This window comes from Mustelus asterias, chromosome 18, assembly GCF_964213995.1.
Source record: "Mustelus asterias chromosome 18, sMusAst1.hap1.1, whole genome shotgun sequence".
NCBI classification, from domain to species: Eukaryota; Metazoa; Chordata; class Chondrichthyes; order Carcharhiniformes; family Triakidae; genus Mustelus; species Mustelus asterias.
Genome location: NC_135818.1, coordinates 86,007,385 through 86,026,023, shown reverse-complemented (window position 1 = coordinate 86,026,023; position 18,639 = coordinate 86,007,385). Strand labels below are relative to the sequence as shown.

Here is an 18,639-nt window from a genome sequence, read left to right as displayed (position 1 = left end):
TTATCCATGTAACTATCTAAATGCTTTTTAAAAGACAAAATTGTACCAGCCTCTACTACTACCTCTGGCAGCTTGTTCCAGACACTCACCACCCTCTGTGTGAAAAATTGCCCCTCTGGACACTTTTGTATCTCCCCCCTCTCACCTTAAACCTATGCCCTCTAGTTTTAGACTCTCCTGCCTTTGAGAAAAGATATTGACTATCTACCTTGTCTATGCCCCTCATTATTTTATAGACCTCTATAAGGTCACCCCTCAGCCTCCTACAGTCCAGAGAAAAAAGTCCCAGTCTATCCAGCCTCTCCTTATAACTCAAACCATCAAGTCCCGGTAGCATCCTAGTAAATCTTTTCTGCACTCTTTCTAGTTTAATAATATTCTTTCTATAGTAGGGTGACCAGAACTGCACACAGTATTCCAAGTGTAGCCTTACAAATGTTTTGTACAACTTCAACAAGACGTCCCAGCTCCTGTACTCAATATTCTGACCAATGAAACCAAGTATGCCGAATGCCTTCTTCACCACTCTGTCCACCTGTGACTCCACTTTCAAGGAGCTATGAACATGTACCCCTAGATCTCTTTGTTCTGTAACTCTCCCCAACGCCCTACCATTAACTGAGTAAGTCCTGCCCTGGTTCAATCTACCAAAATGTGTCACCTCTCATTTGTCTAAATTAAACTCCATCTGACATTCGTCAGCCCACTGACCCAATTGATCAAGATCCCGTTGGAATCGGAGATAACTTTCTTCACTGTCCACTATGCCACCTGCAAACTTACTAACCATGCCTCCTATATTCTCATGCCTCCTATATTTTCATGAACATCCTTGTTAATCTCTCCTTAACTCTGACCTATCATTGACTTTCCATTCTGCCCCACCTGCTCTCCAATTATGTGCTTTATCACATTTCTATCCCTTTTCAGCTTTGCAGAGGGTCATTATGGACTTGACGCTAATTGTGTTTCTCTCTCCACAGATGCTGTCAGACCTGAATTTATCCAGCATTTTCTGTTTTTATTTCAGATTTCCACTGTCTGCAGTATTTTGCTTCTATTAGGTATTTGATATGTTGTTGGAAGTAATGTTTTGAATTTACAGGAGGTCAGCTACATGAGGGTAGTGGAATAGAGAATCTGGACTCTCATGGGAGAATATTCAGTGGTGAATTACCCAAGGTTTATTACTGTCAATGACATTATAGAGGAATATTCTTAAAATGTGATATCATTTTTTGGCTGCAGGAACAGACCATGCAAAGGACCACTTTTTCATTGAGGATAATGGGGAAGCAATTAAAGTTTAAACTGTATGTGTGAACAGAGTGTGGCTTTGTAGTCAGGCCGGCTTTAAAATCAGAGATTTGGTGCCTCAGATTTTGTAAATCAAAAATAACAGGAAGTTTTTCTAAGAGTTGATCATTTTCTCTCAAATAAATATTACATTTTTAGTGGAGTTAATCTTAAGTTTGCATAATATTTCATACAATCTACCCAGTTTCTTTTCAAAATCTCTTGTTTTTAAGATTGTTACCAGCGGTTGGAATTCCTTGGAGATGCAATTTTGGACTACCTCATAACCAAGCACCTTTACGAAGATCCCCGGCAGCATTCTCCTGGAGTGCTGACTGACCTGCGTTCAGCTCTTGTGAATAATACCATCTTTGCTTCCTTAGCTGTGAAGTATGACTACCACAAGTACTTCAAGGCCATTTCGCCCGAGTTGTTCCACGTTATAGATGACTTTGTTCAGTTCCAGTTAGAAAAGAATGAGATGCAAGGAATGGATTCTGAGGTTAGTCGCTGCACTCTGGCCATCCACTGACCTGTTACTGAGCGCTGCAGTCCCAGGGGAAAATCTGGCTTGAGGGATGAAGTGCAATACTTGAGCAATGATCTAATCCACTATTCAAATACTGTAAGGACTCAACCTCCACTTCTACCTTGTGGCAGAGAATCGTGGAGGCCCCATTCTCACCACCTACTGTAGAATTATTTTTCTCAGCTCCTTTTTTAATTGTCTTTGTCATCATAAATTTGTACCTCTGCTGCCTTGCAGGTCAGCATTGTCTTGCTATTTAGCTTATAAGCTTCATAATTTTTCAGGTCATGTCAGTGAAAATAGATGTACCTTCTCAAGTCACCCTTGTCCCTGGTGAATTGGTACTGGGCTATTTTTTAAAAATATTTCATAATAAGATTCCCAGAAACCGTTCACAACATTAGAGAGAACAGTTTTTCCCTTTAAACAGCAACTTCCATTGATGCAGGGTAACTTCCCAAGGTGCTTCACAGAAGTGTAAGGAAAACAAAAATGGATAAGCCAAATGAAGTGGTAGCTGAGGCGACCAAAATGCTTGTTTTTAGAAAGATCTTAAAGGGAAGAATCAGAGATGGAGAGGCAGAGATTGAGAGAGTAAATTTCAGTCTGTGGTCTAGGGAGCTGTTTGCAGGGCTGCCTCTTTTTGAATGGAAAGAGAAGGGGATAAACAAGAGGCCAGAGTATGAGGAATGAATAGTTCAGGGAGCAGTGGTTGTATGGTTGTAAAGGTTACACAAATATAGTGGGGTGCGACCATGAAGGAATTTGAGGTGCTTTTTTTCAATTATTCGTGGGATATGGGCATTGCGAACTGGCCAGCATTTATTGCCCATCCCTAATTGCCCTTGAAGGGTAGTTGAGAGTCAATCACATTGCTGTGGCCCTGGAGTCACATGTAGGCCAGACCAGGTAAGGACAGCAGATTTCCTTCCCTAAAGGACATGAGTAAACTAGATGAGTTTTTCCGACAATCGATAATTTAGTGGTCATCCATAGATTCTTAATTCCAGACTTTTTATAGAATTCAAATTCCACCATGGCAGGACTCTGTCTTTAAGACAGAGATAGATAGGTTCTTGATTAATAAGGGGATCAGGGATTATGGGGAGAAGGCAGGAGAATGGAGATGAGAAAAATATCAGCTATGATTGAATGGCGGAGCAGACTCGATGGCTTGAGTGGCATAATTCTGCTCCAATGTCTTATGGTCTTATGGCAGGATTCAAACCCGGGTCCCCAGAGCATTAGCTGAGTTTCTGGATTAATAGTGATAATACCACTAGACCATTGCCTCCAAGGCATTAATGAGAGTTTCAGCAACAGGTGGCCTGAGGTGGATGGTATTATTCATAGTAATAGAAATAGGCACTCATTGTGATGTTTTTAGAAAGATTGGGCGGCACGGTAGCACAGTGGTTAGCACTGCTGCTTCACAGCTCCAGGATGCCGGGTTCGATTCCCGGCTCGGGTCACTGTCTGTGTGGAGTTTGCACATTCTCCTCGTGTCTGCGTGGGTTTCCTCCGGGTGCTCCGGTTTCCTCCCACAGTCCAAAGATGTGCGGGTTAGGTTGATTGGCCAGGTTAAAAATTGCCCCTTAGAGTCCTGGGATGCATTGGTTAGAGGGATTAGCAGGTAAATATGTGGGGGTAGGGCCTGGGTGGGATTGTGGTCGGTGCAGACTCGATGGGCCGAATGGCCTCCTTCTGCACTGTAGGGTTTCTATGATGAAGAGTATATGGTTCATTGACATAACTTGGGATAATTGACCCCATGTCTTTGGATGTTGAAGAAAATAAAGACTTGCATTTTTTAGCACCTTTCATGACCACATGGCATTGCGAATTACTTTATAGTCAATGAATTTCATTAAGTGTGGTCACTATTGGAATTTAGGAAACTCAGCAACTAATTTGCACACAGCAAAATCCTACAAACAGCCAATCTAGCTCTACGAGATCCCTTGGGGATGAGCGACCATAACATGGTAGAATTTTTTATCAAGATGGAGAGTGAAGTAGTTGATTCGGAGACTAGGGTGCTGAATCTTAATAAAGGAAACTGAGGTTATGAGGCGTGAATTGGCCTTGATAGGCTGGGGAGAATCACTTAAAGGGATGACAGTGGATAGACAATGGCAAACATTCAAGGAACGCATGGGGGAACTGCAGCAACTGTTTATTCCTGTCTGGCACAAAAGCAAAATGGGTAAGAGGGCCAATCCATGGCTTACAAAGGAAATTAGAGAGAGTATCCGATCAAAGGAAGAAGTATAAAGATTGGCCAAGAAAAGTAATAGGTTGAGGATTGGGAGCAGTTTAGAATTCAGCAAAGAAGGACTAAGGGATTGATTAAGAAGGGGAAAATACAATACGAAAGTTAGCTTGCAGGGAACTTAAAGACTGACACTAAGAGTTTCTATAGATACGTGAAGAGAAAGAGGTTGGTGAAGACAAATGTAGGTCCCCTACAGACAGAAGTGAGGGAATGTATAATGGGGGCAAATAAATGGTTGAGCAACTGGATATATACTTTGGTTCTGTCTTCACAAAAGAGGACACAAATCAGATGCCAGAAATGTTGGAGAATGCAAGATTTAGTGAGAGGGAGGAGCTGAGGGAGATCGATATTAGTAGAGAAATGGTGCTGGGAAAATTGATGGGATTGAAGGCGGATAAATCCCCAGGGCCTGATAATCTACATCCCAGAGTATTTAAGGAAGTGGCTCTAGAAATAGTGGATGCATTGATGGTCATCTTCCAAGATTCTATAGACGCTGGAACAGTCCCTGCAGATTGGAGGGTAGCTAATGTTATTCCAATATTCAAAAAAGGGAGATAGTGACAAAACAGGGAATTATAGACCAGTAAGCTTAACATCGGTAGTGGGGAAAATTCTCAAATCCATTATCAAGGGCTTTATAGCAGAGCATTTAGAAAGCAGTGGCAGGATCAGACAGAGTCAGCATGGATTTATGAAGGGGAAATCATGTTTGACAAATCTGTAGGAATTCTTTGAAGATGTAACTCGTAAAGTTGACAAGGGGGAACCAGTCGATGTAGTATATTTGGACTTTCAGAAAGCATTTGACAAATTCCCGCATAAGAGATTATCGTGCAAGATTAAAGCGCATGGGATTAGGCAAAGTGTATTGAGATGGATAGAAAACTGGTCGGCAGAGAGGAAACAAAGAGTTGGAATTAATGGATGCTTTTCAAATTGGCAGGAATTAACTAGGGGGGTGCCACAGGGATCAGTGCTGGGACCCCAGCTATTCACAATATATATTAATGATTTGGATGAGGGAACAAAATGTAACATCTTAAAGTTTGCAGATGATGCCAAGTTGGGTGGGAGGGTGAACTGTGACGAGGATGCAGGGATCCTTCAGAATGGGTTGGGTGAGTGAGCAAATCAATGGCACATACAGTATAATTTGGATAAATGTGAGGTTATTCACTTTGGAAGCAAAACCAAAAAGGCAGATTACTACCTGGCTGTAAATTGGGAGAGGGGAGTGTGCAGCAGGACCTGGGTGTCCTTGTGCACCAGTCACTGAAGGTAAGCATGCAGGTGCAGCAGGCGGTAAAGAAGGCAAATAGCATGTTGGCCTTCACTGCGAGAGGTTTCGAGTATAGGAGCAGGGATGTGTTGTTGCAATTATACAGGGCCTTGGTGAGGTCTAGAATATTGTGTGCAGTTTTGGTGTCCGTTTCTGAGGAAGGATGTTTTTGCTCTCAAGGGAGTATAGCGAAGGCTTACCAGGCTGAATCCAGGGATAGCGGGACTGATGTATGAGGAGAGATTGACTAGGTTAGGATTGTTTTCGCTGGAGTTCAGATGAATGAGGGGGGAATTCATAGAGACTTATAAAATTCTAACAGGACTAGACAAGGTAGATGCAGGGAGGATGTTCCTGATGGTGGGTGAGTCCAGAACCAGGGGTCACAGTCTGAGGGTAGACCATTTAGGACGGAGGTGAGGAGACATTTCTTTACCCAGAGTGGTGAGCTGTGGAATTCATTACCACAGGAAGTAGTTGATGCCAAAACATTGAATGTATTCAAGAGGCAGCTGAATATAGCACTTGGAGTAAATGGGATCAAAAGTTATGGGGAAAAGCAGGATTAGCCTATTGAGTTGGGTGATCAGCCATGATCTTAATGAATGGTGGAGCAGGCTCGAAGGACCAAATGGCCTCCTCCTGCTCTTATCTTTGTTTCTATTTTCTTCTTCGAAATGCTGGCCATGGGACTTTTTCTGTCAACCTGAGAGGGCATTGGTGATGTGATAAATAACAAGGTGGAAAGCCATAGATTACAGGACAATATAGACAGGCTGGTCAGATGGGCAGAACAGTGGCAAATGGAATTTTACCTGAAAAGTGAAAGGTGATGTGTTTTGCAGGGAACTAACAAGGCAAGGGAATACACAATGACCATTAGGATGCTAGGAAGTACAAAGGGACCTTGGGATGCATGACCAAATGTCCTTGAAGGCACAGGACAGATAGATAAGGTGGTTAAGAAGGCATATAGGGTAGTTGCCTTTATTAGCCAAGAGATAGAATATAAAAGCAGAGGAGGATATTTATGGAGCTGTATAAAATGCTCTTTAGGCCACAGCTAGAGTATTATGTGCAGTTCTGGTCGCCACACAGGGCTATTGAGCTGCTTAGTACTGTTTTCAAGAAAGTTCTTCTGGAATATTTAATAGTCTTTTTTATTTATTATTAAAAGCTAAGAAGATCTGAAGAAGATGAAGAAAAGGAAGAAGACATTGAGGTTCCAAAGGCCATGGGGGATATCTTTGAGTCTCTTGCCGGTGCCATCTATATGGACAGCAGGATGTCCTTGGAAACAGTTTGGCAAGTCTATTACCCCATGATGAGACCCTTGATAGGTAGTCCTCCTTATTGTTGACCTCCCTTACCCATTTCCTTGTTGTCTTGACTAAGTTACTAATGCTTTGTATCGTGCTTCACGTTGCAGAGAAATTTTCGGCAAACGTACCACGCTCCCCTGTTCGTGAGTTGTTGGAAATGGAGCCAGAGACTGCCAAGTTCAGGTAAGGAATGAGCAAAATGTCAATGAGCAGCGATGGGAAAGGAACTGGGTAAAAAAACTAACAGCTGGAAACATTCAGCAGGCTCACTGACGTGTGAAAGACTGGATCAGGTTTCGGGTAAGACTCATCAGAGAGAAGGTTACACCCAAATCATCAGTTTCTTTTCTGAGTCCTGTGCATTTTTTTATTGTAGTTTCAGTTTAGCTCCTCCGAAGGTCATTGGGATCTGTGGGAAAAGGGGAAGTTAAACAAAAACACAGCTTTTTAGGTCTTATCTGAACTTTGTAAGAATGGAGAAATATAAATACCCCCAGCTTGTGCAAAGAGCAGCACCATAGCATTCTCATAGTTACCCAGGGATCTTATACGTACTGTTATTGGAATTTCAGGATAACCTACCTGTACACACAGAAAAGAAGGCAATGATGACCATTGCACAACATTTTAGCTAGGTTGTGGTTAGTTGCATTTTCATCAGCTCATTGAGATTTGATATAAAGGAAATGCTAGCTGTGACTCCAACCAGCAGAGTTTCCCCCCTGATTCCTATTGACTCCAGTTTTGCTAGGGCTCTTTGGTGCCACACTCGTTCTAATGCTGCTTGATGCCAAGGGCAGCCACTCTCACCTCTCAGTTCGCTTCTTTTGTCCATGTTTGAACTAAGGCTGTAATGAGGTCAAGAGCTAAGAGGCCCTTGTAGAACCCAATCGGAGCTGCCGTGAGTAGCTTATTGCTGAGTAAATATTGACTCATCAAACACAGAAGCAGTCAACACTGCTGGAGAGAGCAAGGATCTCCTCAACCGAGACACAGCCTTCAATGGAAGTACCCTCGACACCATCCCGCAACACGTTACCCACCACTATCGGCACAACCACAGCTCACCGTGAGGTTAAAAAAGCCATCTGCCAGCTGAAAAACAACAAGGCTTCTGGAACAAGGCAGATGGAATCCCCGCTGAAGTATTAAGATACGGCAGAGAGGCACTCTTGACAAGAATCCATAACCTCATCACCCTTGCCTGGAAGGAAGGGAGCATACCGGGAGATCGCAGATATCTTAATTGTGACGATCTTCAGGAAAGGAGACAGCTCCAACTATGGAAGTTACCGAGGGATTTCTCCGCCTGTGAGAATACTCATAAATTGCCTCCTCCCTGAGTCTTGGTGTGGCTTCCGCCCATCAAGAGGCACAATGGACATAATCTTCAGTGGCAGCAAATCCAGGAAAAGTTTAGGGAGTGGCATCAACCTCTGTATATGGCCGCCTTTGATCCTGCCAAATGTCTTCAACTCTCAACCATGAGTGATTGAAGAACATCCTCCTCAAATTCGGCTGCCTACAGATTTCGTCACCATTCTCGCCTGCTCCACAATAACATGCAAGCCGTGACCCTCACGAACAGAATCACCATAGACCCAGTACGTGTGCAAACTGGGATCAAACATGGCTGTGTTATCGAATCAACGCTCTTCTCTATCTGCCTCACAGCAACACTATACTCTGAAACTCCCCGCTGGAGTAGAGCTAACCTACCGGACAAATGAGGAACTCTGCAACCTCTGACACCTCAAGCCAGAGCCAAGACAACCACAACTTCTGTCATCAAGCTGCTGTATGCAGGCAGTGCCGTGCATGCACACTGAGAGGCTGAGCTACAAACCATCATCAACTCATTCACCGAGGCATGTGTGAGAACGGGCCTCAGATAAACATCCAGAAAACAAAGGTTCTCTGCTAGCCCGCTCTTGCCACACAAAACTGTCCCCTGACCATCAAAATCCACAGTGAGCCCCTGGATATTGTGGATCATTTCCCGTATCTCAGCCTCCTCTCGGTGCGATCAGACATCAACAATGAAATCCAGCATCGACTCCAGTGTGCCAGTGCAGTCTTCAGACACCTGAGGAACGGAGTGTTCGAAGCCCGAGATCTCAAATCCAATACCAAGCTCGTGGTCTACAGAGCAGCCGTGGCCCCCGCCCTCCTGTATGGACAGCAGTCACCTCAAATCCCTGGAGAGAGATCACCATTTCCTCTGCAAAATCCTGCAAACCCAATGGCAGGATAGGCATACCAATGTGAGTATCCCCAGTATCGAGGCACTGGTCACGCTCGACCATCTGCGATGGGCGGGCCACATTGTCCACATGCTCGACGCAAGACTCCCGAGAAGTGCTCTACTCCCAAGCTCTCCAATGACAAACTATCAATGGGACGGCAGAGGAAACACTGCAAGGACATTCTGAAAGCCTCCCTAAATAAATACAAGATCCCTCTCGACACATGGGAATTGCTTGCCTAAGAACGCACAAACTGGAGAAGAAGCATCTGCGAAGGTGCCAAGCACCTCAGGCGTCACAGGGTAGAGCACACAAAGACCAAGCGTAAACAGCGGAAAGAGAGCGCAGAATCCAGAGCGTCCCTTCCATCCACCTTATCAAACCCCATCTGCCAAACCTGTGACAGAGTCTGTGGCTCCAGGATTGGACTATTTGGCCGCCATAGAGCCCACCTCCCTGGAGTGGAAGCAAGTCATCTCTGACCCTGAGAAGACGACTGCTTGATAGCTGTGTCAACGGTCCCAGCCATCACTTGGTGCGGTAGGAATTTTGCCAGGTTAGATTTGTCCTGCTTTTTGTGTGCAAGACATACCTGGGCAGTTTTCCAAGTTCAGTGCTATAGCTGTACTGGTACAGCATGGCTAAGGGTGCAGCTAGTTCTGGAGCACAAGCCTTCAGTACTACTGTTGGAATGTTCTCCGGGCCCATAGCCTTTGCAGTATCCGCTGTCTTCAGCCATTTGTTAATGTCACGTTGAATGAATATAGAGAAGATTGGCATCTGTGATGCTGGGATCTTGGGAGGAAGCTGAGATGGATCATCCATTCGACACTTCTGGATGATCGTTGTAAATAATTTGTCTTTTGTACAGATGTGTTGGGCTCCCCCATCCTTGATGATGGGGATATTTGTAGAACCTCCTCTTCCAGTGAGTAGTTTAATTGTCCACCACCACTTACATTTGGATCTGGCAGGACTGGAGAGCTTAGATCTGATCAGTTGGTTTTGGAATCACTTAGTTCTGTCAATTGCTTGCTACTTTTGGCATGCAAGTAGTCCTGTGTTGAAGCTTTCCAGCTTCACTCCTCACTTTCAGGTCTGCCTGGTGCTGCTCCTCCTCCACCCTGAATTGAACCAGGGTTGACCTTGGTTTGATGGTAATGATAGAGTTGGGCAAGCGCCAGGCCATAAGGTTACAGATTGTGGTTGTATATAATTCTGCTGCTGCCAGTGGTCCACAGCACCTCGTAGATGTCCAGTTTTGAGTTACTGGATCTATTTAAAATCTATCCCATTAAGCACAGTGATAGTACCTTAAAATGGAAATGGTACTTCCTCTCCTCAAGGACTGTGCAGTGGTCATTCCTCCTGATACTGTTGTAAGCCAAAGCATCTGCAATAAGTGGATTGATAAAGACAAGGTCGCGTAGCTTGTGTCCTCTTGGTTCCAATGGCTTTTTCAGCATGTAAAACTGAAGCACAGATTTGAGGTGGGGGATGTGTAGATAGGTGAATTAAATACACAAATTGGGATGATATCTTTTGTAAAACAAGAATATAGTTCAAAGAACTGATCATAACTGATTTTTTAAAAGTGCAGCGAAAAAGGTTATTTGTACTTTTACCATACGCATTCCCATCTCACTCTGATGCCCAGTGAGCTGTTGCTGGCTTTAATACCTCCTCCTACCTTTCAAATTTCTCACCAGCTTTTCTCCCACCTCACCCATTCACTCAAGTGTTCAAGAGCCTTTGTAATCTTGGCAGTAATGTAAAACTATAGCATTTTCTTAATGAGTTACCCATGTCAGCAGTCTAGGGAATAGGTGGAGTTCTCCCATGGAGCAAAACCCCTGTTTAAAAATGGTGCATCTGGAGGGGATATGCTAGTTTAGCAGAAAACTAGATTTCTAACCTGTTATTTTCTATATATTCTTTCTGATCATTTAATGTGTGCTTTTTACAATGCCAGCTTATGATGTTTATGCATTTTTATGTAATTTTGAAATGCACGATGAGCAGGATTATAAAACTTGTAATAGCTAATTTTACTTGATTGAAGTTGGAAAGGATGTTAAACTGATCATTCTGAACTCTGTTGAAATGTTGATAATTATTTGGCTGAAGCATCCCATTTAATATGTTTTTTTAAGCTGCCAATTCCCTTGTTCTTAAAGCCCTGCAGAAAGAACGTATGATGGCAAAGTTCGCGTCACCGTCGAGGTGGTCGGCAAAGGAAAATTTAAAGGAGTTGGCCGCAGTTACAGGATTGCCAAGTCCGCAGCAGCTCGGAGAGCACTGCGGAGCCTGAAGGCAAATCAACCTCCAATACAGAACAGCTGAGGGTCACCTTCCCTCCCATCCTCCAGGCTAGGCTAATCCAGCCCGCACCTCTTCAGCTCACCTGGGGTAACACCAAGCAAGACTGGGTCAAGTCAAGAGTGAGCCGGTCATTCTATGAAGGTGTAAAGTGTTTGTACTACAGTAGTATAATTTAGGATTAATCATAGTATATAGTAAGTTCTTGCGCAAACACAATCCTTGCCCCCCTCCTCTTTTGCTAGATTAATCACGAGAGTGCTTTATATTCATTTTGCAAGCATTTTAACAGTTGTCAGGTCCCCTTATGATGTTTACTTAATTTTTTTTATTAAATAGAAGCTTTTGCTTGTTGTTTAGTGAGCCAGGAAGCTTATGCTGGAAAGTGATTAGTTATTAGATTGCACATTTTTACTAATCTTGAAATTCTCAACCTGTGCACTAGTGCCAGTCCAGCCACAATGTGTAAAACTGTCGTGTATGAGCTGGTAAGAGAGAGCGAGCGCGTGAGTGTGCCAGTATTGTCCTGTTTCCTTGTCATCCTTTCACATTTTGAGATGGCATTTCCAATCCTTGTTTTGCACTTAATTTAAATAGGAACAGGTTTCACTTAAAGCAACTGGCATTTTCAGTAGCATTTGTTCAACTTAATGCCACACATCGAGTCTCTTGCATTTAATCAAAAGGGTTTTGCCTTAATTGAAAGTGACCCCACTTGTTTTGTTTTCCTGAACCTTTTGATACATTTCTATAGCTGATTTTACATTCCCATATAATACACGTTGTATGATACAAACTACAGCCCTTGACTGACCTCTTTTGGATCTGTGGCTCTGTAACTTATTGCAGAGCTAGAGGTAGCTGCACATATATTTTAATACAGATAAAATGGTTCCAGATACTTAGAGTCAAGGTGTTGAAATTTTTCTTTGACGCGAGAAGTAGCTTAATTTACACTATGTGGTCTTGGGGAAAGCGTGCATTGTGCTACGATGCGAGTGTGGTGCTTCCAAACACAAGCGACGTGGAGTAGGTGGTGCAGTACAGAAACTGTCACTCTAATGATACAGTAACTTTAGACATATCATTCAAAAATATGCTGCAGAATTTTGTAACAAAAAGTGAAAGTTTTTTATTAATATGAGCACCTTTCCATTTCTAAGAGGAGTGGGGAAAATGTACGCACGCACGCACGCACATACAACGCGCACGCACATACAACGCACACACAACGCATGCACACATATACACCACATAGATGTAGAAAAAGAGCAGGCAGACACGCACAACATATGCACACGACTATCCTCAGTGTCTGTCTATAGCACCTAACAATTGACTTTTACACCAAAGCTATGTGTTTGCGAGGAAGCTGCATTCGTGTTTCATTGTTTTCATTTGTTTTTCTCTTAAAATGCGGCGCAGGCAAGGAAAAGAAAATCCTGTGACAAATGACGATCATGTTTAATCAATCTTCAGCGTACAAGCTTTTAAAGAGAGGATGCATCCTACTTGGCTCGGCTCAAAATAGTAGTTATGTTTTCAGTAGATACCAATTAGACCTTCTTCCCTTTGAATACCTCAGTTCTTATTTGCATGCATTTTTGATTTCTTGTTTTTTTTTGGTGCTATGTTTTTATATATTATGCTTGAAATGTTTAAAAAAAATTGTTTTTGCACTGTAACTATAATACCTCTTTTAATTTACCTTTTTAAAAAAAAATTACACTCGGGAATTTCATCCCGATGCTCTCCAGATAATCATTTCAAGTAACCTGCAGTTGTCACCCACCCCCATCACCATGATGTGCTTCAAATTTGAGAGCTAGCCATTTTTTTTGTTGTTGTTCTCTTGAATCAGAGATAGAAATTTGAGACTTGTATGTTAAGGTGTTCCATTTTTACATCCCATCCTTTCATTTTATTTGGAAAGGTAAATCTTTTAACTTGACAATTTTAAAAAGTGGGCACTTCTTTAATGTATAAGCTGAAAAAAATGAGTGTAATAGATTTTGAAAACTGCTGTCATATGCATATTGTCTTACTGATTGGCGTAAACTCATTTTAATCTGCACCATGATCCAGAAGATGGACTTGTACCTGTTTCCACATTCTAATTTCTTTTAGAAAGAGATCTCTTTCTGTGGGTGTAGATCAGGACAAGCACTCATCTTTATACATTTTTAAAAATTTATTTGGCAAGAACTGCTACAAAGGATTTGACGTTAAACAGTGTGCCACAAGTTTGGGAGTATTTCCAGTATTAACAGTGCATCACACTTTAAATAGAAATCAACAGAAGTGTGGGGTATTTCTGGCATGTACATTCAATATGAAACCATATTTTTCACTGTAACTTAACCATTTACATTTACTTTAAAGTCCTAATCAATGCTGCAATTTATTTCCTCCTTGTCTTTGTCAAGGCACAAAACACAATTCCTATTTTGTCCCGGTCGCTGTTGTATACATGTAGTATACATGTTGTATACATGTAGCACGATTTAAGCATTGCACTCGGCACCATGCTTTACCTCATTTCAAACCAGAAATGTATATGCTAATATGCTTAACAGAAAAAAAGATTTTTTTTTTATTTTCGGTTTGAGCCTTGCTGCTGTTATAACTGCAAAGGTTTATTTGTAAAAGGTGATTAACTTGCTATCTATTGTGTGCCTGCAGTCCCTCACTCACTGTACAACACATGACTTTAATGCACTCAAACTTCATTGCAACAGTGGGTCAGCAGCAGCAGCAGAAACTTTGTTTTGTTGGTATTTTGTAGCAGAATGATAACTGTGACTTATTAAAGGAAGAAACGAAAAAGTGCGTGTTTGCGAGGCGTTTGAGTATTTGCGGACGTTTGCTGTACTGTAAATAGTGTGATTTTAAAGCACCTGTAGCAGAATGGGAGTGGATACGAAATGTATTGAAACTAAATTAAGTGCGTCATCACATGCTGCAACAGTCTTTAAGGGACATAGAATATATCTCATTCATACTGTAACTTGCTGCAGAGATTTGCATTCTGCACCTTATGGATCACAATTTTACCTTTTAATAGTTTCTTTTTGTAATTGTAGCTGAATATCTACAATAAAGTATGGTCTGGTTGTTCATTATCTATAAGCCTGAGGTTTCATTGTATGTTCTGAAATTAACTTTGGAGTGAATTTTTGTGCTTGCAAGAAGAGCAATATCGGTGTTGGGAGAACAATGTGAAGTTACAGAGCCAGATGGTTGAAGCTGATTTCACTCAGTTACTAGCAGATGGAACCTACAGCACAAAAACCAGCCATTCAGTTCAGCTGGTCAACTGAAGTGCTTGAGCTCCATACGTGCCTCCTCCTACCTTTAACCTTATCAACGTAACTTTCTATTCCTTACTTCCTCATACATATCTGGCTTCCCCTTCATTGCATCTGTGTTATTCGCCTTCTGTTACCAAGTTTGCATTCTTTGGCTAAGGTTTCTGCTGAATTCTCTGTTGTATTTATTATATATTATCCTATCTTTATATATAATATCCTATATTTATTAGATATATTATCCTATATTTATGGTCTGTAGTTTTGTGTTCTCGCACATATTCTCTGTCTACTCTCTCAAACCTCTGAAGACCTCAATTGGATCACCCCAAAGCTTTTTCTTTTCAAGAGAAATAAACCTCAGCCTGTTCAGTCTTTCCAAATTGGAATAACACACAATTCTCATATCACCCATGTAAATCTTTACCGCCTTTTCCTGTGCGTGGAAGTCCTTTCTGTAATATAAAAGGCCAGAACTGTATGGAACTCCAATTTTGGCACACTTCCAGCTCAACTTGTATAGCATGTTGGGAATAATGTAGGGAGGAGCTACACGATAAATGGAAGAACCATAAAGGGTGTAGAGACGCAGAGGGACCTGGGTGTGCAAGTCCACAGATCCTTGAGGGTGACGTCACAGGTGGAGAAGGTGGTGAAGAAGGCATATGGCATGCTTGCCTTTATAGGACGGGGCATAGAGTATAAAAGTTGGGGTCTGATGTTGCAGATGTATAGAACGTTGGTTCGGCCGCATTTGGAATACTGCGTCCAGTTCTGGTCGCCACACTACCAGAAGGACGTGGAGGCTTTGGAGAGAGTACAGAGGAGGTTTACCAGGATGTTGCCTGGTATGGAAGGGCTTGGTTATGAGGAGAGATTGGGGAAACTGGGGTTGTTCTCCTTGGAAAGACGGAGGATGAGGGGAGACTTAATAGAGGTGTATAAAATTATGAAAGGCATAGATAGGGTGAACGGTGGGAAGCTTTTCCCCGGGTCGGTGGTGACGTTCACGAGGGGTCATAGGTTCAAGGTGAAGGGGGGGGGGGTTTAACACAGATATCAGAAGGACATATTTTACGCAGAGGGTCGTGGGGGCCTGGAATGTGTTGCCGGGCAAGGTGGTGGAGGCGGACACACTGGGAACGTTTAAGACTTATCTAGACAGCTATGTGAACGGAGTGGGAATGGAGGGATACAAAAGAGTGGTCTAGTTTGGACCAGGGAGCGGCGCGGGCTAATTGTTCTTTGTTTCTCGTTTCAAGGCTTCATTCTATGATCATCTTGCTGGTGCCAGTACAGAGCGAGACTGCGGATAGTTGGGAACCTGTCTCGGGGGCAGGGAATTCAGATGGTGTTCGTAAAGCAGAAGTGGAAATGAATAGGGTTGGGAAGCATTTTCTGATCAGGGCCAGTGTGATCTCCTGGACTCGTTTCGATCGCCACAGGGGGTCGGAGAGGAATTTCCCAGATTTTTTTTTTTCCCCATATTGGCCCTGGGGTTTTCACCCCTCCCTGGAGATCACATGGTCTGGAATGGGGGGGTGGGGGTGAGTTAATAGGTTGTGATGAACAAAGCATCGTAGCTGTGAGGGACAGCTCGGTGGATAGGATATTAGGATGTAGATAGGCTGGAAAATTGGGCGGGGATCCTGGATTCAGGATTCAATCCTGGACCGGGGAGCGGCGCGGGCTTGGAGGGCCGAAGGGCCTGTTCCTGTGCTGTTTTGTTCTTTGTTTGTTCATGTCATGCTGCAGTCACCTTGTAGGTTTATGCAAGCAGACAGATCCCCAGTGTGGTAAGTTAAATAACAGGCCTGATGCTGAAAGTATATGCATCAATGATTAGGGTGTTGCTATGAGACATGATTCAGAGTTTTGCAAGTGGGGAGGGTCTTAAATTTCCGTAGGTGACCTTCGCACCTATTCCCAACCTGTCTGCAATTTTATATTTAGGGGAGGAGTGTTGGAGAAAGCCTTGGACAGGGCCTGCCTGCCTGCGCTTGATGCTCTTAAGTGGTCAATTATTTGCCACTTAGGCAGCTTGTTGCCTGAACTCAACTTTGAGACATGCGGAGAGGAGTTCACAGCTGGGTGCTTAGGTCCAGTAATATACAGTATACACAAGATATTTATGGTTTGTTACTTCACATTCTCTTGAGGGTGAGTGAACCTTTGGAATTCTTTACCGCAGAGGGCTGTAGAGGCTGGGTTGTTAAGAATGTTCAAGGCTGAGATAGACTGATTTTTAATCAGTTAAGGGAATTAAGGTTTTTGGGGATAAGGCTGTATGGTAAATTGAGGATTATCACATCAGATCAGTCATAAGCTCATTGAATGGTGGAACAAACTGGCCTGCTCCTACTTCTCATGGTCACACTCCTCTAATTCTAGCCTCTTGCACGTTCCCAATTTTCTTTGCTCTTATATTATCAGCTGTGTCTTCAGCTTCACTGGCCTTAGCCCTGGAAGGTCCTCTCTACCTCCTCTTTAAAACACTTCTTAAAATTTACCTGTCCCCAAACTTTTAGTTGCCTGTTCTAATATCTCCTTATGTGACTCGGAGTAAATTTTTATCTTCTGTGAATCATGATCCTGTGATACACTTAAGCCCATTTTACTTCATTAAAGCAGTTATATAAATGGAAGTTATTGTTGAGTCTTTTGCCTTTAATGGAATAAGCAATGATAGCTAGTTCCCAGAATCAGACAAACAATGTAAAACCTAAAGAGATACAATTGACGTGCTCAAGTCACTAAAGTCTATAATAAAAACAAAATGCTTTAAATACCCAGCAGATCTGGCAGCATCTGTGGAGGGAGGAAAACATTAGTGCAGGTCAAGGGCCTTTCATCAGAACTGGAAAATGTAAGACATGTAACAGGCTTTAAGTAGATCAAATGGAGGGTGTAAAAGAACAAATGGGAGATTTATTGTGGGGTGCAAGATGGGAAACATTAAATAACAAAAGAGTTGGTGAGACGGAACCAAAGGGAATGGTAATGGAACAAGTAAAGAAACAAAAGATGTGTTCTGAGGAATGTGAATGGTAGAATAATGAAGAGCTGCTGTCTGAACACAATGAGTTCAAAACCAAAACATGCAAACCAAAGTCAGTATTTGGTATCGGATGGCTGACAGCTCTGTAGTGCCAGCAGTGCCTACAGGCTGTCCCACCGTGCCAAAGAGACCAGGTAACTCCAGGGTTGGAGTCTCAGTGAGGGGGAATTGGAGAGTTGGGTTCAAGAGCCCAGTGGAGAGTTTAAGAAAGGCATGACCTTGAAAAGTGCCTGCTATGGATTAATGGAGGCTCGGCTCCAAAGCAGATTCCCTCCCCATTTTCCCAATACGAATCTGTGAATCTAAAGTTTCCAGGCCTCCTGCATGGCCAGGGCCTACCCCAGCTGATAGTAATATACAGGTGGCAGTGGCATGGGCCCTAAAGTGGTCATTAATTGGAGCAACTGGTTTAGCGTGTGTGCGTCATGGTGGGAAGACCACCTGGTGGATTTCACATGCCTCATCCTCTCTGCCTTCAAACTCTTCAGTAGCATAAAACCAGCCCATTGTACTATAGCATTGGTCGGCTTGGCTTCATTGGTGTGTCTCGCTTCCGAGTCAGGAAGTTATGGGTCGTAAATCCACTCTAGAATATGGACTGCTGTATTGGAGTGACATCAATACAGTGAGAGGTAAGCCAACAAAATGAGACTTTACATTGAGCTGCCTCTCGTGGTACAGAAAGCCCACCAACGCCTCTATTTTCTCAGAAGACTTAAGAAAATTTGGCATGTCAGTTACAACTCTCCCAACTTTTACAGATGCACCATAGAAAGCATTCTTTCTGGTTGTATCACAGCTTGGTATGGCTCCTGCTTTGTCCAAGACTGCAAGGAACTACAAAAGGTCATGACTGTAGCCCAATCCATCACGCAAACCAGCCTCCCATCCATTGACTCTGTGTACACTTCCTGCTGCAAAGCAGTCAGCATGATCAAGGACCCCACGCACCCCAGACATTCTCTCTCCCATCTTTCGTCAGGAAAAAGATACAAAAGCCT

The 18,639-nt window shown here is 43.0% G+C and overlaps 1 protein-coding gene across 1 annotated transcript in view; it reads left to right on the top strand.

Annotated features, from left to right (window-relative positions):
- The window catches only part of dicer1 (dicer 1, ribonuclease type III), a 132,850-nt gene extending 118,454 nt beyond the window's left edge, over window positions 1–14,396 (top strand). Inside the window, exons 26-29 of the mRNA XM_078234498.1 lie at window positions 1,530–1,798; window positions 6,563–6,725; window positions 6,815–6,890; window positions 11,131–14,396. Of these exons, the coding sequence (XP_078090624.1) occupies window positions 1,530–1,798; window positions 6,563–6,725; window positions 6,815–6,890; window positions 11,131–11,296 (674 nt within the window). The 3' untranslated portion in view covers window positions 11,297–14,396. The remainder of the gene's footprint in view (window positions 1–1,529; window positions 1,799–6,562; window positions 6,726–6,814; window positions 6,891–11,130) is intronic.
- Window positions 14,397–18,639: the final 4,243 nt, after the last annotated feature.